The following is a 23,249-nucleotide window of genomic DNA, read 5'->3' as shown; positions in this document are numbered from 1 at the left end:
AGTGTTCCGGATGCCGTGTAGAAATCGGTTAGCCCGCTTTCATCTTAGACTGCATCATCACTTACCACCAGGTGAGATTGCTGTCAAGACCTAACTTGTATCTGATTTTGAAAAAAACGCAGCATTGGAAGTCCCACCAGGTGAATAGACGAAATATGTCAGTGACGACATGAAACGAGTCGCATTTGATAGAAAAGTCCTCCAATACACAGATGCATAAATCAAAGTTACCTAAAACACCCCTCTTTTTGGGTCGGGGGTTAAACAGAAGATCAAAAATATTTAAACAACAGGTAAAAATAAAAATATAATCATCATTAGCCCATGGAAGACCACTTTTGGATATGGTTCTTCCCTAATGAGAGGCACAACACTCAGTTCTCAGCCTTCCTTATGCACCCAATTCTCGCCAGCCTCTTTATATCGTTGGTCCATTTATCCTGGAGGGCGCCCCAACGGCCCCACACTAAGCTTGCATGGGTACTCAGTCTCCACTCCAGATAAAATAAAAATACTTGTTATTATTAGATATGATGTAAAGTCACAATGAATGGTTTTTAAACAGCGGCCTTAAATAAATAAACCAAATTAAAAGCAACGCTAAGCAAATTTTCAGACAAAAGAGGTGTACTCGCCCTTAGCTAAGACCGTGTTTGCAGTGTTATTATAAAAGCCGCAACCCTCCATTTTGAAAGATAATAGGAGCTGTCTGTGCTGTACCTATCTTAGCTGGATATTTTAGATATAGGTATACCTTCTTAACCACTTTTCTCTTTTTAGGATTCCGTACCTCAAAAGGAAAAAGTATGACTTCGTTGACGGACAGATAGACAAAACCGGCCAAGTGCAAGTCAGACTCGCGCACTGAGGATTCTGTACTCGGGTATTTTTCCAACATTTTGCATGATAAATCAAAAACTATTATACTTACATAAAAATAAGTAAAAATCTGTTTTAGAATGTACAAGTAAATCCCTTTCATATGATACCCCACTTGGTATAGTTATCTTACTTTGAAAATTGAAATACATTTTAATTTTTTTTTAAATGATGTAACCACAAATTCGTGGTTTTCAGATCTATTCCTGTACTTGTGCTATAAGACCTACCTACCTGCCAAATTGAATTTGAAAATTATTCTAGGTCAACGAGAAGTATCCTATAGGTTTCTTGACAGACACGACGGACGGACGAACAGACAGACAGACAACAAAGTGATCCTATATGGGTTCCGTTTTTCCTTTTGAGGTACGGAACCCTAAAAATGAGAAGAAACCTACTGTTTTAGGCTCTATATCACTTGCACTCCTATCAAAGTATTCTAGAGCGGAGACCACGTATCGGTAGGTAAGCGTATCGTTGGAAACCAAAGGCATCGTGAAGGCATGTGGTCTGTACAAGCGCAAATAGGTCGATTGATTGATAATAACGCCTCTTCCAATTAAAATTTTCAAAATGCACTTATTAGGTATTTTCATAAATACTTATTATTTGGTCTAGTTGCAGTTTTATTTAAAAAACCTAGGTCAGATTAGGTTAGTTAGCAATAAATAACTTACATTTCATGATTATAAAGTCAAATCAATACGATAAAACATAATAGCGTGTAAACTTAAAAGTTATAGGGCCAACTAAAAGTGACACAGGTTGAAAAAAAACCTAAACGACCACCCCTAAACAGCAATGATAACAACAGACAAACAAAGTATGCTTCATGGTCCGTGTTAGAGAGGGATGGAAAAATAGTTGCTACAGCAATATGGGTGGTCGAACGTGTTTTTTTATTTGCAATTTATGTTTACAGCAGTTTGGGAAAATCAGTTTTAATGCCCAAAGGTATTTATTTAAAAGTATCGTTTTATTAATGAACCTAAGTAAATGATAGCTTCTATAATTTGATTCAATCTCCTGTTATCTTGGGTCTGACTAACATAATATGGATCTCCGATCTCGATATGGAGCGAAGAGAGGTTAATTAAATGGGTCCGTAGTGTAGCTAAACTCAAAATTATAGAATATTGAAAAAATCAAAAGGCAACAGTATGTGTGGGAATACGAATAAAATAGAACCAGAACTATTAATTGTAGAGTTAATTTGAGTAGAGTAGAAAGGGTTAGAATACACTGGAAGACGTTAGAAAAAATCTTACCAGAAGGCACGCCGCATTTTATCACAACGAAAAAAATTAAAATTTGAAGCAGAGGTGAGCATGAAAAGTCTAGGGGTCATGTGATAATGATTGCTGTAAATATTATTAGTAAAAGCTCTTCTTTGACTGATAATGATTTACAATAATCATTATTTATCACATGATTGTTGTAAATTATTTTATTACAGATATATTTCAAGGTATTTCTTGCCTTACGACGTAAAATATAGCCATTCGAACAACAGTGCTGTATCCGCCAAATAGGTATTTCGTGTAAATGTGACCTTGAAAATTTACATAATTTTCAAATCTAGCCTAACATAAAATAGAAGCACCTAACCGTAGAAGTGGAACACCCTTTAACAGAAAGTACGAACACGAAGTTAGGGTTCGTGCACAAAGAAATTAATTAATTATTTTCATGTTAAATAATATAAGCCTGGCGGTTCAGCTGGGAAACGCAGAGAGCTTTCTTGGAAGCGTTCCACGTGGGCATGTCTTTTTAACCCCCGACCCAAAAAGAGGGGTGTTATAAGTTTGACGTGTGTATCTGTGTATCTGTGTATCTGTGTATCTGTCTGTGGCATCGTAGCGCCTAAACGAATGAACCGATTTTAATTTACTTTTTTTTGTTTGAAAGGTGGCTTGATCGAGAGTGTTCTTAGCTATAATCCAAAAAAATTGGTTCAGCCGTTTAAAAGTTATCAGCTATTTTCTAGTTTTCTTGTAGAAAAGAAGGTTAGATAACCCTTAGGTTCATAATATTCAAGTGTCAATTGACAAATGTCAAGCTGTCAAGATGGACGTTGCCTAGATATACATAATTATTTATTTGAAAATGATTTGTCGGGGGTGTTGAAATTTTTTAATTTACACTTGTGTACAGTACTTTTTAATTTCAATGATCATTGAAATGACTAAGTGGAAAAAGATAGAATTATGGTTTGTTAAATTGACATGTCTCTTATGGGTTTTATTCTATAGAATTTGCTTTTTGAACGCAATTAGAGTCTTATGCTATAAGAGCCATTGGCCAAACCAATAGACCGTGGGGTTCTAACTTCCAAGGTGCTGAATGTTGGCTTAGCACCGGAAAGTACATCTTTGCGAGACTCTCCCATTATGTGGGTAGACGACATCAAACAAATCGCAGGGAACCTCTGGAACTAGTCAGCGCGATGCTCATCAGCTATGTCCAGCGGTGATGAATGAACATCTATAAGTTGTCGACAACGAAGTTTTAGTGCAACATTTTTCTATCAAGCAATCCGCCTGTTTGCATCCACTGCTGGACATAGGCCTTCCCAAAAGCGCACCACCGCACACCATCTTCCAATCCTCCGCCTTCCTCACCCACCCACTTCCCGCTATCTTCTTAAGGTTATCAGTCCAACGGGTTGGAGATCGTCTCATACTGCGCTTGCTGATACGCGGTCTCCACTCTAGAACACGTCTGCCCCCGCGGCCATCAGTTCTGCGGCAGACATGGCCCGCTCACTGCTGCTTCAGCTGGCTAATTCATTGAGCTATGTCGGTCACTCTGGTTCTCCTATGGATTTCTTCGTCACGAATTTTGATTAGATCCCCAACATAGTCCGCTTCATAGCACGGTGAGCGACTTTGAACTTGTGGTCTAAGCCAACTGTCTGTCCACGTTTCAGCGCCATACGTCAACATTTTTACAGCTTGAAAAAAGTGGCAGATTTAAAAGAAATTCGAAATTCTGGTATATTATCGCGTGTCAATGAGAGCACGGCTTAGCAATCAAAGGTTATGATTATACGACATTCGCGTAGTCGTTGCGCAGACATCGGTCGGACTCGGCGCCCCACGCTCGCGGCGCCCGAAGCCGGTAACATCCCCTTTGTTTAGTTCGTCACGTGTAGACCTAACTTTTCGCTAATATATTTTGACGCACCAATTATTATGACATGATCTCAGGAAAGTGAAAAAATCCCTCACGCAGTTTACAAGCTTTATTTGTACTATTTACACACTTGCTTTGTTAGTTTTAATACGCGTACCTAGATTTATTTTTAGGCTAATATCACACATATTTAATATTTAGACATACACTAATTATTGTGATAGGATCAATTATCAATACCCATATAATTATAAATGCGAAAGTATGTTTGTTTGTTAGTTTGTTGGTTTATTGGTGTGTCCTTCAATTAAGCCGCAACGGAGCAACGGGTTGACCTGATTTTTTACGTGGATGTAATTGAAGACCTGGAGGCATATATTTTATCCCGGAAAATAAAAGAGTTCCCACGGGATTTTTGAAAATCTAAATCTACGCGTACAAAGCGGGCATCAGCCAGAAATACACAAATTCCTCACACAATTTTGGCAAGAATTCTTTACTAGATATATGTATAACAGTTATTAGATTTTATACATTTAGTTTTATTACATGAAAACTTAATAATATTATATTTAGACAAGTAGCTATCAGAGAAGAGGGTCCTCACGAATTATGCCCGTATTTTATCTCTTTTATCTTCTTGGTTTACTTCTTTATTCTGGGTTTCGTAGGGTTAGTTTTCCGTTGTCTGGCAGCTTCATCATTCCAGCCAGCCTCGCTCACACCAGAATCTACGCAGGCTGTCCATTGGCGAAGAACAGGATTGGCGAGGAATCTCTTCTATCCCTTTGTTACTCGCTTTGTTAATATCTACTCCCTTTGTTAGTCCTATCATTCGTGAAGATAGCAATAACTTCTCAGCAATATATTTCGACATGCATCGATTAAATTATGATATGATCTGCCTTGGGATCATGTCGTAATTAGAGTAATTCTTGCACAATTCCTAACACAATTTTGGCATGCACTCTATCTCTACCCTCGATCATTCAGAGCTACCCCTATACATTGCTTATTCTGATATCTCTACTATTATACAATATTATTAGACAGTATAAGATTTGTCGTTTTTACCACGTGTAGATTTAAGTTTCTATTAATTTGATTAAATCTTGATAGCATACTGGTTAAAATGACCCATTCAGAGGGTCCTTTCCTATTCAGAAGGAGAGGTTCACTTGCTTTAAGAGCGGTTACGCTCTCATCCGATCCGAATCCGTGAAAATAAATATCCGTTATATCCGTCCGTCCGGAAATATCCGTGAAATCTTTCACTGCCAAGGGTCACTGGCAGAGATCTCTAGAGATAAGTGTTTCCCAGTCTACTTTTCTTTCTTTTTCGCTTTATTGTTACAACTAAAAACAAAAAACGGATATAAAAAATTGAATTCGGATATTGCTTACGCACTTATCCGATCCCTGATCCAAATCGAAGATATTCAGTGGACATCTTTGACATATCTACTTCATATGTCCGATTTGAATCTAAGGTGCATACGAGATATTCTCACAGATGACAGACAGATACGGATCATCTAAGTCGGATCTAGTCTAAACCCCCATACAAATAGTTTTATGACTACTTCGGAACGTATTTTCACGGACTCGGATCGGATGAGTGCGTGACCGCCCTAACGCTGAAGGAAAACAGCGTGATGGAAACCAGCATACCGAGTTATCCATAATGTTCTCAAAGGTGTGTGAAGTCTGCCTTGTCATTCTGAGAAGATACCCGTGTTCAGTAGTGAGCCGGCGATGAGTTGATGATGGAGGTTAAACATATCGCTTGAATAAATTAAAATAATTTAGAAGTACCTACCTACATGGTATATAACAAGTACTGAAATATTATTATGGATATCTATTTTAACCCATTGGGCATTGAACTAATAGTGCTATTGGGTATAATTATGCACCCAACGAACGCTAAGGGTTCACTTAACATCCTCACAAGCCAAATAAACTACTCTGTTGAGGGACGTCCCTCAGGGTTAGGCAAGCGCGCATTGCCTTGGCTGAACAACCTACTGTACCCAAGTCCAGACGCATGTCCACACTAACAGCTGAGCCTTTGCCTCCAGTGTGGATACGGCTTTTGACTAGCAGATAGGTAGTGCCAGTCAAGGAACTATAAATATTTTACATGATGCGTGATCTAGATCTGAAATAAAAACGTGTTCGATTTTATACAGGCTGTAATTGAAACTACATTAAAGCATAAACTGAATCTGCTCTACCTTTAAGTTTTTATAAAACTTCGATTTAATATGCATTAATTATGAGCGAATGCTCAAATACATTAATTATGAGCGAATGTTTTGTACATTTTATTCAAAGTTTTTATTTATTTGCAATTGCGATGAATAAATACATAAGATTTTTATGAAGTTGAAGTTTAGATGAAGTTTCGTGTTTTTTAAACATCTGCCTTATGATTAGGGAAATTAGAAATCCCCTACAGACCTGACTGTTCCACCCTGTATACACCTAGGCTCCTAAAGTAAGGCACTTGTCTTTGCACCATATGATATTGATCTTTAAAGCCACGTCACAACATGTTATGCCACGATTACTTGACAAAGTTACGATTGTACACTAGCTAGTAGCTTAGTTTATAGTAGTATAATAGGAAGTTATTTCATGCTGAAAATAGATGTCCGGATATAGTATATAATACTTACCTACAAAATAGAATAGTTTTTCTTCGCTAAGCGTTTTGTAAGCGTAGACGTAGCGCGTACCATTGCGTTGTAATGTATGGAACTCTATGAAACATGGCACAACACTTGCGTAAAGCGTGGACGTATGCCTATCCCGGTTTGTTATGGGGTCTATGCGCGTCACCACGCACGTGTCACCTGTACGTGTTTGGTGTGAATCGATCTTAAATGTTCCGCAGACTTTTGTTTTTTTTTCACGGTTATCTATTAGTAGATTCCTCACTAAATACGAAAGGAACCCGAGGCAGGGCGATTGGGAAAGACGCACCAGCTGCAACCCGGCTTCGGCCAAGAGATGACGCCTTGCCTTATTTGATGATAAAGATGAGATAGTAGGTAACTATCAGTTATTTATGTGCCTTATTGGAATGTTCTTCAATTGTTCGGTTGCAGATATTTATTTATTCTTAGTTACGTATCTTCTTATAGAGAGAGAGAGAGAGAGAGAGAGAGAGAGAGAGAGAGAGCCAGCGCGTGCCAGACTTTCGTTATTTTATAAAAGCTGAAAGTTTCTCTGCATAATATTGGCCCCAACACAGGGAGGAACGATTAGCAACTATGAAGTTTGGACCACGGTGGCTTTAGGAGATAGCGCGTAATAAAGTTGTATAAATCTTACGTCAAATTATACCTAAAGTCAAATTTTCAGAAGAAAAAAAAATAAGAAAGGTCTGGCGAGCGCTGGCTCTTACTCCATTATTCGTATTATAAAAAAATTTTGCTCATCACCTCCATCACCCATCATCTCAACCCATCTTCGGTAACTATTGAGCACTTCACCACTCAGAATGATCAGAGCAGAAAGCAAATGCGGAAATGCGTATAGGCAAGCTTCGGATCTCTTTGAGGTCATTATGAAAATCTCTCAGGCATACGCATTTCCTTGTTTTCCGAAAAGAGGTGCGTGTTGAACGGAATCGAACTCTGGACCTCCAGAAAAGAAGGTCTTAACCACTAGGATATCACCGCTTTAATAATGCAAAGCAAGTTAGGTATAGTTATCGGGTTAAAGGGCTTTTCAATCCGTAAAATCAAGGTCAACTATAATTTATAACTCGGGTCCATTATTTACTTCCGTCATAGGCAACAACACGCACAACGAAGTAGGAACCTAGTAGGTACCTATTGGTTATTTTGTTAATTTTACTTGATATTACCACAAGTACTAGTTTTCACCGTTACTTCATTCGAAAGGATTAAGGTAATCTTGTAGGTACGTACAACTCTTTGTTTTACCGGGATAATAAAAGTAGCCTAAATTATACCATGCACCTGTGTAAACCCGTTAAAATGGTTTAGCTATTTTAAAGATTAACTCGGACAAGTACTAAGTAGGTATTAACAAAGATATGTAGGTATTAAGTATGTATTCTGAGCTTATAGTTAAATACATTGATAGCATCGTGCTTGTAAAATGTGCCATTAGTAAGTCAATTTGCGACTAATATTTTCACCTAGAAAGCGATTTTTAATGGTCCCGAGGTAAAATTTCGTAGACATTCTATTGAGCGGCGCCTTTGACTATTACAAAGACACCCGACAAAAGCACCGAAATACGACTCATTGTTATTTGCTTCACTAGTATATTGTTCAGCTAAATTGTATGACTACAGCTGAACATAATGAAAATTAGGCTTTTTACACGATAATATTGTTGTTTTAGATAGGATAGGAACTTAAGAGGGCTCTCTCCGTCACTCGTTTCATACAATCGTAGTTCCAATTTCATTTGAATATTAAGCAACCAAAGTCCATGAAATTTTGCACACATATTCTAGAAACTAATATCTGTGTCTGTGGTGTTTTAGATTTTTCTAAAAATATGAAGTTTTAAAATTACAGGGGCTCAAAGATTTGTATGTAAATTTTTAAGACCGCTTTACTTTGAAACCGAATATTTTAACAGAAATCTGGAAAACCACAGACATAGATATTAGTTTCTAGAATATGTCTGCAAAATTTCATGGACTTTGGTTGCTTAATATTCAAATGAAATTGGAACTACGATTGTATGAAACGAGTGACGGAGAGAGCCCTGTTAAGCATTGTTTATGGCTCAGGGAGACAGGTGACCAAATAGGTAGGTATTAACAACGGGTATTACCTACATACAGCTAACGATTTCTTACTGGGCAGGTGTGTTGTCTTAGGGAAGATATCCAGATGGCCAATAGATAATTTTCTATTTTATTTTTATTCTGTTGTATTTTATTAGGAAAACTAACAGCTAATTGGAAAAAGTAAATAGGTAAGAACAGAAGAGAATTAATGCTAATTACTAACAAGTTTTTCCAAATCTAAAATTACTATTCTACCTACTAATATAGGTAGTAACTGTTATTTTTACGGTATCTTTCAGTATGCTCTGTGTGTAAATATTTAATCCTAACTCCAACATTACGCCCTATTAAATAAAAGTTGGAATAACTTGATAATATGAAGTAGGTAAGGCCTACCGACCTACCTACCTACTTTAGATACTTACCTAACTAATTTAAAATTTTCTTTAGGTTTACTGCCTTCCATCTTGGTTCTATAAAACAGTTGTTTTTAATTTTGTCTTAGAAAATCAAAGAACGAGGAATCAGTTGTATTAATTATTATTAAATGATCAAACGAACTTACCAAGTGAAGTTCGATCTTGATTGTCCCATCTTCGGCGAAGAGATTTAATATTTTTCACTTGTAAGTAGTCTTCGCTACGCTTCAACCCACTCGCACGTAGTTTAGCTATATAAGAAAGAAAGAGATAGCATGCTCCCTACTTTCATAGCAGCCATGCCGGCTACAGGCGTCATTTAGTTTAGAGAATAACAAGGCCTCCAACGTTGATGTTTCGGGTAAATAATAAATAATTATTATAGACGGGGATGGGAGGGACCTTAAATCTCTTCGCCGAAGATGGGACAATCAAGATCGAACTTCACTTGGTAAGTTCGTTTGATCATTTAATTGTCCCATCTTCGGCTCCGAGATTTAATATTTTTCACTTGTAAGATGTTCAGAGCAAATGGAAACGTTGGAGGGTAAAATATTAAACCAAAAACAAATCTAGATTAAACAAAATAAGTAGTTATTTATTATGAAAATTAACATAAAAATTAACCTGAATCTGTATTCCATACAAAGAAAATAACTTAATTAGGCGAAACATTAAATAGTGCATTAGCAAAACCTAAATTATCGTTAGTCAAAGGTCTATTGTAAAAATTCGCAAAGGTTGCTGACTGCTCTGACCAGGTAGCAGTCTTTCTTATAGTATCGACACTGACACCTGCTCGTAGTGCAGCAGAAGCAGTTGCAAGTCGAGTACTATGAGCACTAAATATTGCCGTATCGACACCACTAGCTGTGAGAATTTGTTTTATCCATCGTCCAATGGTTTGGGACGAAGCAGGATGAAAGGGTTTTTTAGTAGTAAGTATAAGTCATCGTGACTAGATCTGCAGATCGAGGTCATCGTTATATAGGATACTAGTGTATCCGCTGGGCAAACGCTTGGCCGTTGTATAAAATAAGGGAGGTCAAGTCTCGGTTGTGATTTGCCTATCCCTGAAGTTTTAATAATATCGGTAATCGTTATAACAATCCTTTCACTGCTCATTTTAATATTTGGGATCCTAATTAACGTTAATGTCTGACATCTTTGTCCAGTAGACAAGGCTAGTAGAACTACTAGCTTTTTAGTGAGTTGTTCCAAATTAACAGAGCTATTTGGGTATAAGTTTGCAAGGTAATTAAGAACTACATTTGGATCCCAAGTGGTATCATACTTAGGAAAGGTTGGTTTAATTTTAAAAACACCTTTGAGAAACCCTCTTTACTCGTTCATCTTGGCCCACCTTATTTATGGTAATAAGAGATAAAGCTGAACGATGATTATTTAATGAACCATAAGAGGATACATTCCTTAAGCAATCTGCTAGGAAGTCCAGTAAGTCATAAACCTGAATATCTAAAGGATCTAAACTTTTAGTATTGCAATAGCCATACCATACCATAGTTTAAAGCTAGAAGTATACTGGGATTTTGTACTATTCGACAAGGATGCAAGAATTGTACTCATTGCTGATGGAGGGACTTGTTGCCTGGCGAAAGCTTGCCTGATAATACACCCACCACCAGGGAAAGGCACCGATGAAGAGGATGGGTTTCCATGTCCCTTTTCCAAAAATACATCGTAGATAATTAAGTATATCTTTATATGTATAAAATTGAGCTATATATAGTATAATTATATATATATTCGAAATCTGCATAATTGATTTGATATCAAACTCTAGCCATCTGTCTGAAGTTAATTTTTTCTTGACATATCTACATTTTTTATTTTATTTTTTTCCATATCATGTATCTAAGTACTTCTAAATTCGCAACACTTCTTGGTTTTTTGTTGGTTATATCTCCTAAATTGATTTGTTTTGACGTCATAATATAGCCTCTAACATACGGGACGGGATTTATATTAAATTTAATGTGTAGTTTGGCAATAATGAGGGAATCGATAAACAAACAAACACACATACATAGCTGCCAAATTCTCTGTCTTACCCTAGTTGGGTACAGAATGGTCTTGTTTGATAAGATTTGATAGGTATTCTCTAGTTCGTTCTTCAAATTATGTATTACATTTTTACAACAGCTATAATCCTTAACTACATACGAAAAACACAAAAATGAAAATATTATATATACAAAAGTTTTAAACTATCTGTAAGAAAAAATTACGAGTATTAAAAATACCTAGTATTGAGATGTGATAGTCGTACTACAATTTCAGGTATATTCTAAATAATCCAATTTTCAAAAAACTTTCAGAAAACTTTCAAAATAATTGAATTTTCAAAAAACTTTCAGAAAACTTTCAAAGAATTTTCAGAAAACAAGTGTTACGTCCGTTCTCGGAAAAGCCTCGACCGATACTAGTTTCCTAGTTCGATTCCTACTGCATGTTTGCGCAGTTTTATGGTGTATTTCAAGTTTATTTTTGGTAACAAATAATAATTAAATTTAGATGTTTTCTTTAACCCCTTCATAACATATATTGTAAATATGTTTTACTTTCATGAGTACTTAATTTTATTTATAAATAAAGTAAAATAATCCACCTAAATGATAGTTTTACATGACTATAATTTTATAAAATTATAACTTTTTTGGTTTGGATTTTTCTAATTTAAAAAATGCCAATTGAAACTTTGAATCTGTCACTTTGTTAGTTCAGGACCTCATCTTTAAAAACAAAATATATGTCTTTGTATGATTTGACCTAGTAACTTTTGATGTAGTGAATGTCAAAGATGAGACGAAACCCAAAATTCACTAATAGTCTTTTGATATTTCAGGCCATAAAATAAGAAATAAAAATAAATTGGGAAATATTTTCTTCCAATTTAATAAAACAGGAAATATTCTACAATGTAGTATGAATATATTTTACGTAAATGCAGTGTTTAACAAAATATGAAGCGGCAAAATGGCTCAAAAAAGACCAAAGCTGTGTCAACGATCTTAAGCCAAAAAGTAAAACCAAGAACTCGTAAAGAGAAAAAAATCTTAAATATTTTGTGTGATTTCTGTGTATTGGTACCAAAAAGTAAGCTTCTTTGCGGTCTAGGTTTACTATATAAGAGTTTTTGGTCATTAACTTAATTGCAGTCCTAATATCTTCCATTTTGAAGTGACTTATAGTTACAAACTTATTAAGCTTTTTTTTTTTTTTTTTTAATTTAAAATAATACGTTTTTCACCGTTACTTTTAGGGGGACCAGAAAAATACCTTGAAACAAATTGGCCCTTACACGGTTCACATCTACGAATTGCTTGAGATAAACTTAAACTCATTATTATTATTATTATTGGGAAGAGATATTTTTGGATAAGATGTTGGGTCCTGAATTGGTAATTCGGTGAATGGAATTTTATACCCAGAAATGCTATTAAGAACAGCTTCATCATTAGTAATATTTTTCCAAGCTCTCATGAAAAATTTTAAACGACCCGCATGTACCTGGGAACTTATCGTTTCTGCTTCGCCAGCCACGACTGCTTGTGACGTCGAGACGTCGATGGTGGCGGCGTTGACGCTCGCTGCCCGCTGCAAACCGGCTGTGGTTGGTACGCTGTTGAACGGCGCTGGTAAACTTGCGTCGGCGTGAATTTGGCCCCCCTGCCGCGGGTCGGCTGACGTCCGCCGCGGTAGTATTTCACTTGATGTGGCTGAAGATTGGATAAGTTTCCCCGTCTTCTGGATGCCCCGTGAAGACTTGATGAAATCAACCAATTTTTATGTCGACCATAGGCGTCACGAGTGAGCGTCTGGTTTCAGATTCTAAATAATGGGAGTCAGCAATCAATTTACCCGCATCTGCAAGATTTTTCAGAATCGCCGGTGCTTCTATTTGTTTAGTTAGCATGTCCGACATTGTCTTGCTGAGTACTGTAAAAGCACATGCCAGCTGGTTTTGCTTTTTTTAAAACACGGGAATCTCTATTCCGGGCCGACTCTGTTAGCATTGCGCTAATTTCTGGATTGAGCACGGAGGGCTTCAGCAGGGGACAGATTTTTGGAAATAAGCATTTTTTTTTTTTTTTTTTAATAATTCGCCCCTTACCTCCTTTTTTAGTCCCTCTTTAAGGAGGCTCTCGAAATCCCCTAAAGCGAGTAAGAGTTCTAGTCGGCACTAGGGGGTGCATTTGTAACCTCTGTCAGATCGGGTACTGTATGTAGATGCTGCCACCGCCGCAGGTGGTGATGGCGGGGGCTCCACGCCCCATACTTCTGGCTCAATCGAGTCAGCCCTGTGTGGAATTTCCACGACAGAAGATAGCGGTCGTGCTGTTGGTTGCGGGGACCGGGGAAAGTTGAAAAGATAAATAAATAAAAGAAGGGTTAATATCTCGTATTAACTCATAATATATTGCTATTGGTCAATATCTCGTATTAACTCATAATATATTGCTATTGGTCAATATCTCGTATTAACTCATAATATATTGCTATTGGTCAATATCTCGTATTGACTCGAAGCCGTTTTGTTTTTTTGTTTTTTTTTTTTTTTTTAATCTACGGTCTAATATCACGTAGTAGATCAGAGATATAATTGCTATAAGTAGCCAAGAAATAGCCAGCATGGAAACAAAAAGAATAACTTTTTCGTACATACCTTCACTATCCGATCCGTAATGCTGGCATCGTAATTTTTCTTCATATTTTCTAATCTTTTTACGCCATTTTTTTTTCCTTATGCTATGCTTATGCACAGTGCTATGTGCCTTCTTTTCGGCATGGTAATTAACTTGAGAAATATTTTATTTTTTATTATTTTTATTATCTTTTACTACGTGCGGTAGTCGCGCGCGCACGAAAACGAATGACGCCTGTAGCCGGCATGGCTGCTATGAAAGTAGGGAGCATGCTATCTCTTTCTTTCTTATATAGCTAAACTACGTGCGAGTGGGTTGAAGCGTAGCGAAGACTACTTACAAGTGAAAAATATTAAATCTCGGAGCCGAAGATGGGACAATTTGTAGTTGTACCAATTAAGAATCGCGTAAAAGCAGTATTAAAAGTGAGGCACAGAGTTTATTAATTTATTTATAATCACTAGGATTATAGTAAATAGGTAGTTACCCACCTACCTGGTTATACAATATATAGAAGATCTAATACAGACATACTACAACTATGTAATAATATCCAAAATTTTGCACTACTTATAGGTACCTATTATTTTCGTTGACACGATTTAATGCAAGCGCTGAAGCTTCATTCAATCATCTATCGTATTCAATGCGCTTTGTGTAAGATTGTCTCGCTAACAATTTTAGAGAAGGACGGAAACATTTTTCAAAAGAGACGGCAGAAATAGTTCCCACAACGATTACGTTCACCTGAGGATCGTTAGATACGCTGCGCAACTTTATCGATATCGACATACTATACACTACTCGGTCAAGCTAAGTTTGCACCTCGAGTCGATTACGTCACACTGACGCATAGTAGACAGACCAGACGACCGCGGGGAGGTGAGCGGGGGAGTGGGAGAGGCGCCGCTTTCCAGCGAGGTGCAAACTTAGTTTGACTGAGGTATAGCTATCTAGATACACTACCTAGATAGCTAGATAGCGAAATATGTGGCCTGCCCATTATAACTTCAGCTTCGCAACCCGCTGAGCTTTGTCAATTACTCTTGTTCTCATAAGAGATCCATAGGGATCTTCTCATGTCTGATTTGATAACGCAGGGAAATTCTAAGCATAGCCGCTGGATTTAGGCGCGGCGCATGACCACGGTATGTGGAAGTCCCTACAAGAGACCCATGCCCAGCAATGGACGACTATCGTTTCATGATGGTAATAAGGATGATAGATTGTATACAATTAGCCGCATTGTTTGGCCAATAGCCACGCATGGCTAGTTAACAGTAAGTTGTATGTTGAAATATGAATGCATTCACTAAATAGGTTGGCTCTAAATATTGGACCAAAGTTTTCCTGATTTAAGTAGTAGGTATTTTTGATACAATAAATAAATAATGATAATAGATAGGACAGTATGACTTTTATCAACGAGTTAAATAAGTAAATACGTAATTTTCAAGAATAACTTATTTATTCCCGTGTATAAAACATATTATTAATAAAAATTTATCGATATCTGGTGAGATATAAACACATCACTAATAAGAATGCACCTTGACAGCACTAAGGGAAATAGTTTTTTTAATCACATCAGTCTTCACAATATATCATCCCTTTATTTACTCACTGCTACATATTCGCGCACACGGCTTTGTTTGGTCTGTGATAGATTTTAGGGCAAAGGGGTCGTGAATATGGGCAATTTCTATAGAACTTCATCGGTGATAACATACATTGTGCAACGAGCGGTATGGACGCTTCATTTGTAGATATAATTTATACTTTCGCAATAAAATTAAGTATTTATACCTACTTAGTCTTTAAAGCATTTTCATCACTTTAGCCAGGGCTAGCTGCCCACGCCTTTCCTAATGAGTGCCATTAGACCTAGTCCTCGGCCAGCCATTTCTCCCATCACTCATGCAGCTACACTGTGCAAGTATTGTAGGTACTTATATAAAGGTATCCATATGACGGCCATGGCTTCTACGCCAAGCCCAGTTTGCCCTCAGTAAATTCAACTTGTTAATGTTTTAGCTAAAAAGTATATTAATAATTTTTATTTGTACCAGAAAGTGGTAACAATAAAGAGAAAAAGAAAGAAAAAGAGTATAGGGAAGCACTTATCTCTATAAGAGATCTCTATTAGTGACTCTTGGCAGTGCTGGAGGTTGTAATCCTTGTCCTCTCCCAGATCTCTTTATTTCTTGTTGTATCCTTCAGGTAAACTACTAACATAACTAAACTAGGTAGATATATTATATCGATGCACGTCTTCGAATTTGTGTTTTTCAATGTTAACTTTCCAACGCCATTATGAGGAGTTAAAGCATTTCAAACAGAAAAATTAATGTAAAACGCAAACATAAATCAGCCTATTTTTTAAATTTTATAACACAAAAGATACCTTTTGGCAACGGGCGTGGTCCAAGATGCTATTATATTTCTGAAAGAAACGCAGGGGGTCAGCTTTTGTCATGATAATATTGAAAGGAATAAAGATGCGGTAGTGAAATCAATACGGGATGTTAGTTGTGACCCCTATAGTATCTGACCCAGCGACAGGTTGTATTATAGTGGTCATGCCTGTTTCACCATAGTAGGGTTGCAAGTGAATATACGGTTTTAATTTTTTAAGGAGGTCAAGGATATCCAGTTTCAGTTGGGATTCGGGACGCAGGTATTTCTATTGTTAGGGAACCTTACCTTATATGTAATTCTAAATTGTTTCGAGGTTGGTGTTAGTTTTGTAAAAACGTATATCAGTATTCAGTACCTACTTATAGTAACCAAGAAATGAGTTGAAGATAATAACAGCTGGCAAAAATATGTATAATGAATATATTACAAAAAGCTAATTAATTATAGAATAAATATTTCATACCTTAACCTACTTCTTCGGTATCATTCAATATCTATACTTTTTAATAAATAAAATTGGAGTTTCTGTTTGTAATTTTATTAAGCTCATATGGTTATTTGAACGATGCCATAACTGAATCACACGTTTTTAAAATTTTTGTCTGTCTGTCTGTCTGTTTGAAAAGGCTAATCTTCGGAACGGCTGAACCGATTTTGACGGGGTTTTCACAGACAAGTAGAGGATTGGCCAGGGAGTAACATAGGCTACTTTTTTAACTGACTTTCAAAAAGGGAGTTGTGTTTTTCTACCTATGTACACCGAAATCTCCGAGATTTCTGAACCGATTGCGTAATTTTTTATATCGAAAGTTCCCACGGGATTTCAGACCCTAAATCCACGCGGCATCAGCTAGTTAAACATAAAACTTCCCCCGAAAATAAGCTTACGAAAAATGATATAAAATTTAGGAAAGGTAATAAAGTAGGTCCTACCTACTAACAAGTTGAAATTTAAACCGTTACAAAATAAACTTTCAAAGAAAGCTCAAGCCTTTTCTAATTTACTCAATTGTCTTAGTTGGTTACTGAGCTGCGCCCTTTGTTACCTACTTATTATTTCTCGTTCAAGTAGAAATAAGAAGCCTTAGAAATTTGTGAAAAGTAAAAAAATTACTGAATTGTTTTTTGTTAAGTAATCAGTAGCTATTTAAACAAATGAGCTTATCAAGTTTAAAGTTACTCAGGAGTGCTGTTTTTGATTTTATGCCTATCTAGTACCTATCTATTTAAAAAGCTTCCCCTAAGAGTGATAGGTAGTTAAGTACTATTTTTTACGATGTACAAAAGGTTTATCCAATGTAACTCTACTGCAATTGCGCTGTCCATACGCAAAATACATAAGCACACGATAATATTCCACGTGCAATAAAAATCACGTCTCACAAAATTCTATAGATTCGTAGGAGCTGTGCAACGTGCATTTGGCGCCTACTAAGATACATAGCCTTTTTTTTCGAGCATTATTAAACTTAAATTCCTTACCCAAACTCAAACGATTTTGAATCTTCTGTCAGCACCAAAAAGCTTTACAATGGCACACTTTCCTTCCGTTAAGGATAAAATCTAAGTTTATCGCTTTCATGGTTCGAGTTATCTAAATTAGCCTTTTTCGCTTATGAAATAAAGTTTAAAATTGAGTGCCCGGTATCGATGTCCTGGTTCCAGGATAATAATAATGCATTTTTTCTTATCCAAGATGTCCGCGTGCGATGGATGCACCGAGGAAATGCGTTTGTGTGCTTGTCTAGTCGTGTAGCAGCTGTGCCTATTATTTCGAAGCTGTGTGCGGGTATTATATAGAGAGAATAAACAATCTTGATCCTTATTTTTAGTGCTTTTGGAAACTGATTTTTATTACTTATATTTATTATTATTTTTAACCTCATCTGTAATTTTAATTATATTTTATGAGGAATGATGTTTTTAAAACTAGATTTCGTCATTTGTCTTCATGGTTTCAACTGATAGATTTTATTTTTGGGCGAGGATCTCTTGCGATCAACACAGAACAGATTCTTGTGCTAATTTATTACTTTACTGATCAATGAAATTATTGATTAAATAGATGTAGAAGATATTCAAATAGAAATAGATAAATAGATGACATCACAACGGTCATTAAAAGGAGCATTCATACTCGATGTAATAGTAAACGTTTTTAACCATCTGCATATTTCCTTACGAAATTAGCCCTACTTGTCGTATAATTCACAGGGTTGCGTGTCGTGTGGAAATTTGAGCTTGCTAAAAATACAGTCGACGGCGGCTCGAAAGACGTAGCGAAATGTGTTTTTATTTTGTATCAGTAATTATGCAAATTAAAGCCGTGACGCGATATCACCAAGTCACGATTAAGTCATTTTTAGGATTTTTTTCAAACAATAAAAAGAAATCGATTTCAATTAAGTCGTCAAAATTATGGGTTAACTTGTCACTTGCAGGCTTTTTATGAAAGATTGGAATGAAGAGATTTTTTATTATTAAATTACGATTATTGAAATAAGTTTCAAAATATTATGACAGTTGTTTTATAAAATAAATTATTTCACAAAAAACCGGCCAAGTGCGAGTCAGACTCGTGCACTGAGGGTTCCGTACTCGGGTGTTACCCGACTTTTTGCACGATAAATCAAAAACTATTAAGCATAACATAACATAAATAAAAATCTGTTCAAAAATGTACAAGTAAATCCCTTGATATCCCACTTGGTACAGTTATCTTACTTTGAATTTTAACACACATTTTTTTTAAATGATGTAACCATAAATTGGCGACTTTCAGATTTTTTTTAATGACCTACCTGCCAAATTTCATGATTGTAGGTCAACGGGACGTATCCTATAGGTTTTCTTGACAGACACGACAGACGGACAGACAGACAGACAACAATAAGGGTTCCGTTTTTCCTTTTGAGGTACGGGACCCTAAAAATATAATTATCTAGGTACTAGGCTATACAAATTAACGAAAAGAATTGTAGTAGACCGGTATGTAGCTATAATATAATAAACGTAATGTAATATTTGCATACATAGCCGGTATTAATTACGTATATTATGTTGGGTTCAAAGGATACTAGAGGGCAACTCTCTAAAGCCAAATATGCCACACAGCATACTACCTATCTGCGCTGAGTAGTTGAGTTAAATAAACACAGTAGAGAGGTAACATCATTTTACAAAATGTATTTTACTTATCTACTTTCTTGAGATTTTTATCCATTTTTACAAAACACCTATTATGAACCTACTAAGCAACTCTTACACAATAATTTACTAAACTAATTTGATTACCTACATATTTAACAGTATCTTGGAGTTCAAAAATTATATTTTTTGGTGAATATTTTATAGAAAGAGTTTAAACTATCAAAATTGTTCAAGCCGTGCACAATTATACAGAGAAACATTTTTTGCATCGTTGGCGAAGCCATTCCCAAGAACATGTGGACCGCTACGATGCTAGATCAAATACACCATCCTGCCGGCATTGTAGGTTTATCAATACTTTAGAAAATCCTTGCGGACTTCTATCTCCCTCTTATACAAAGTAAATTAAATAGGAAGGAAGGAGAAGGCGCTAAGCGACGACCAAGATAATTACTTCCAAAATGAATAGAACTAAACAATGTTTTGAAAAAGAATAGAAAGACGCTTGCTAAGTCCTCGTTTGCAGTAATTGCTAATTTATTTACCGTTTGCTTTTGATTAGAGGTGTTTTTAAAATAGATCATGAATTTTAGAGTAAGTAGGTATCTATTATTTTATCAAATTAGGTACAAGTGTAAATTAAAAATTTTCAACACCCCCGACCAGTGAAGGTTACAGTAACTAGAAAAGAGCTGATAACTTTCAAACGGCTGAACCGATTTTCTTGGACTAACTAACTTGGACTAATTAACTTGGACTTGGATCCAAAGAAGCTGAGTTTTCCAAAACATCATTTTCAAATAAATAATAATGTATATCTAGGCAACGTCCATCTTGACAGCTTGACATTTGTCAATTGACATAATATTAAGAACCTAACGGTTATCTAACCTTCTTTTCTACAAGAAAACTAGAAAAGAGCTGATAACTCTTAAACGGCTGAACCAATTTTTTTGGATTATAGCTAAGAACACTCTCGATCAAGCCACCTTTCAAACAAAAAAAACTAAATTAAAATCGGTTCATTCGTTTAGGCGCTACGATGCCACAGACAGATACACAGATACACAGATACACAGATACACAGACACACAGATACACAGATACACACGTCAAACTTATAACACCCCTCTTTTTGGGTCGGGGGTTAAAAATCCACGTTCGCTCTACTTTTCATAATATAAGGATTAAGTAGTTATATTTAAACTCTTTAGTTATAATATTTAAAGGCAACGATAAGCAAAAAGCGCTACTTACGCCAGTTACAATTGATTGATTTTTTTTCATGGAAATATATAAATACAATTCTACGAACGCCACTTACTGCAGCAGTAGGGCTCTTACTCTTATGGTGCTCCTCAGTGTTAAAGTCATCTCAACATATCACCAGACTACTATAGAGCATGGGTCTCAGAATGAGATGGGCTTAGACAATGATATTAGAATAATTTATTCTAACATCATTGGGCTTAGGTAATTAGTCAACCACAACAGTCAAGCGTGGTTAGGACTTCGCATACCTTTGATAAGATTATGGAGAACTCTCATGCATGCAGGTTTTGTCAAGAAGTTTCTTCACCATTAAAGCAAGTGATTTTTGATTGCTTGAAACGCACCTAATTCCATATAGTTAACAGGGCTCTCTCCGTCACTCGCTTCATACAATCGTAGTTCCAATTTCATTTGAATATTATGCAACCAAAGTCCATGAAATTTTGCAGACATATATTCTATAAACTAATATCTGAGTCTGTGGTGTTTTAGATTTTTCTATAAATATGTAGTTATAAAATTACAGGCGCTCAAAAATTTGTATGTAAATTTTTCAGACCGCGTAACTTTGAAATCGAATACTTTAACAGAAATCTGGAAAACTACAAACATAGATATTAGTTTCTAGAATATGTCTGCAAAATTTCATGGACTTTGGTTGCTAATGAAATTGGAACTACGTTTTTATGAAGCGAGTGACGGATGGACCCCTCTTAAAAGTGCGCATCCGGAATATTTGTTGTCAGCCGCAACATTTGATTCACTAAAGTGATCTTAACATGTTTTATTTTATTTCAGACTGACTAAATACACAATGAAATGCGCAAAGCTGCAGCTCCAAGACAGATCTAAATCAAGAACAAAAATAACTAACGAAAAGCCTAGAAGGTTTTGTCAAAAACGCATGGTTAATCCAGATCATGAGGAAGATACGCGGTGGACTGACATTTTCGATAGGTTCGAAAATAATTTAATAAGGTACTATTTTAGATAGATAGTTTTAGTTTTAACTTATATTCCGTTTTTGTTGTTTTAGGTTCCATTGCAACAATACCGACAATGATGATGTATTAACAGAGACAAATGAAATTGGACTACCTCACCAATTTCGAGAGGACTTATTCCTTTCAGTGCAAAATATACAGTTTCAAGGAAGCGTCGATCAACGGCGTAGACCGCGGACCAGCTTTAAATTCAAAACTTTACCTAACAACCAACAACACCGCATGTTTGTTAAGCAAATAGTAGATGATTTCGATCCACTATACGAAAGCCGTTGTTCAGAACTCAGTGATTATTTCGATGATTACTCAAAATACTTTTCAAATAATGAAAGCTCTCGGCCATCTTCTGGGAAATCTAGCATCGTCCTGTTTTGTTTAAATAATAAAAGTAAGGAAAATAAAGCTACGCAAGTAGACTTAAGAACAACTGACCCTAGAAGAAAACATAAGTTTGATCTAATCAAAACAAAAAAAGGCAACAAAAAAAATGCTAAGATAAACATTGAAGACGATACCAAAAAAGTTCAAGATGATAACACTGAAGATACCAGAATTGCATTTCACAAAAATGGAAAAAGGAAAAGCCTAACTATATCAAGGGCGGAGAGTCCCGCAACAGTTCAAGTCATAAGAGTGGATGTAGTATGTAATTACAGCTCAAGCTCCACTATGTCTGATTATGAAGATAATAAAAAACCACAGCACGCCATTGACACGGAACAAGAGGATCCGAACATTCAAACTAACCATAAAAAGTCTCGCTTTGTCAATAAATATATGTTGACTAACACGGTTAAAACATTAGACCAAAACGTTTCAGGTGGAAAAGTAACATTGATGTGTAAAACTTTTAAATTAACTAATCGATCAAGAATTGTAACAGAAAGCAAATCAAAAGCTAAAAATAACTGAATTTATATACTTAGATATTATAATCTTAGATACTACATATAAGTAATTTATTTAAGTATATTTAAAACACGTTAACTGACCCAGACTTCTCTTGCGTGTAATTTCAGATTTTTTTTTGATGAAGGACTATGTGTAGAGAAAACCTACCTATAATATTTCAAGTTTCTAGACTCTTATTGATGTTTAGACACAAGAATTGCCTAACACATACCCCGCTTTAAGCTGTACTTCAGTTAATCAATAAAATTATCCTTTTAATATTATGAGTGTGGAATAAGAAGATTCCATGTAATTTACGTAAGTTAATAAAATAAGTATCACACTAATATTATAAAGGCGAAAGTTTGTATGTGTGTGTGTGTGTGTGTGTGTGTATGTTTGTTACTCCTTCACGCAAAAACTACTGGACGGATTTGGCTGAAATTTGGAATGGAGATAGATAATATCCTGGATTAGCACATAGGCTACTTTTTATCCCGGAAAATCAAAGAGTTCCCACGGGATTTCAAAAAACCTAAATCCGCGCGGGCGAAGTCGCGGGCATCGGCTAGTCATCTATAAACGCGTCCCTTAGGCGTCAACAAGTTTTCCGAACTTCTAAAGTTGTAAG

At 36.0% G+C, this 23,249-nt stretch overlaps 1 protein-coding gene across 1 annotated transcript; it reads left to right on the top strand.

Annotated features, from left to right (window-relative positions):
* The first annotated feature begins 3,956 nt into the window (after positions 1-3,956).
* LOC123880414 lies at positions 3,957-22,642 on the top strand. Its single transcript, XM_045928522.1, has 3 exons — positions 3,957-4,002; positions 21,522-21,680; positions 21,760-22,642. Exons 2-3 carry the CDS (start codon positions 21,538-21,540, stop codon positions 22,637-22,639), a joined length of 1,023 nt encoding a protein of 340 aa, XP_045784478.1. The 5' UTR covers positions 3,957-4,002; positions 21,522-21,537; the 3' UTR covers positions 22,640-22,642.
* Positions 22,643-23,249: the final 607 nt, after the last annotated feature.

The sequence above is a fragment of the Maniola jurtina genome, chromosome Z (assembly GCF_905333055.1).
Source record: "Maniola jurtina chromosome Z, ilManJurt1.1, whole genome shotgun sequence".
Taxonomy (NCBI): Eukaryota; Metazoa; Arthropoda; class Insecta; order Lepidoptera; family Nymphalidae; genus Maniola; species Maniola jurtina.
The sequence above is the reverse complement of the archived record's forward strand: the minus strand, read 5'-3'. Positions and strand labels throughout refer to the sequence as shown.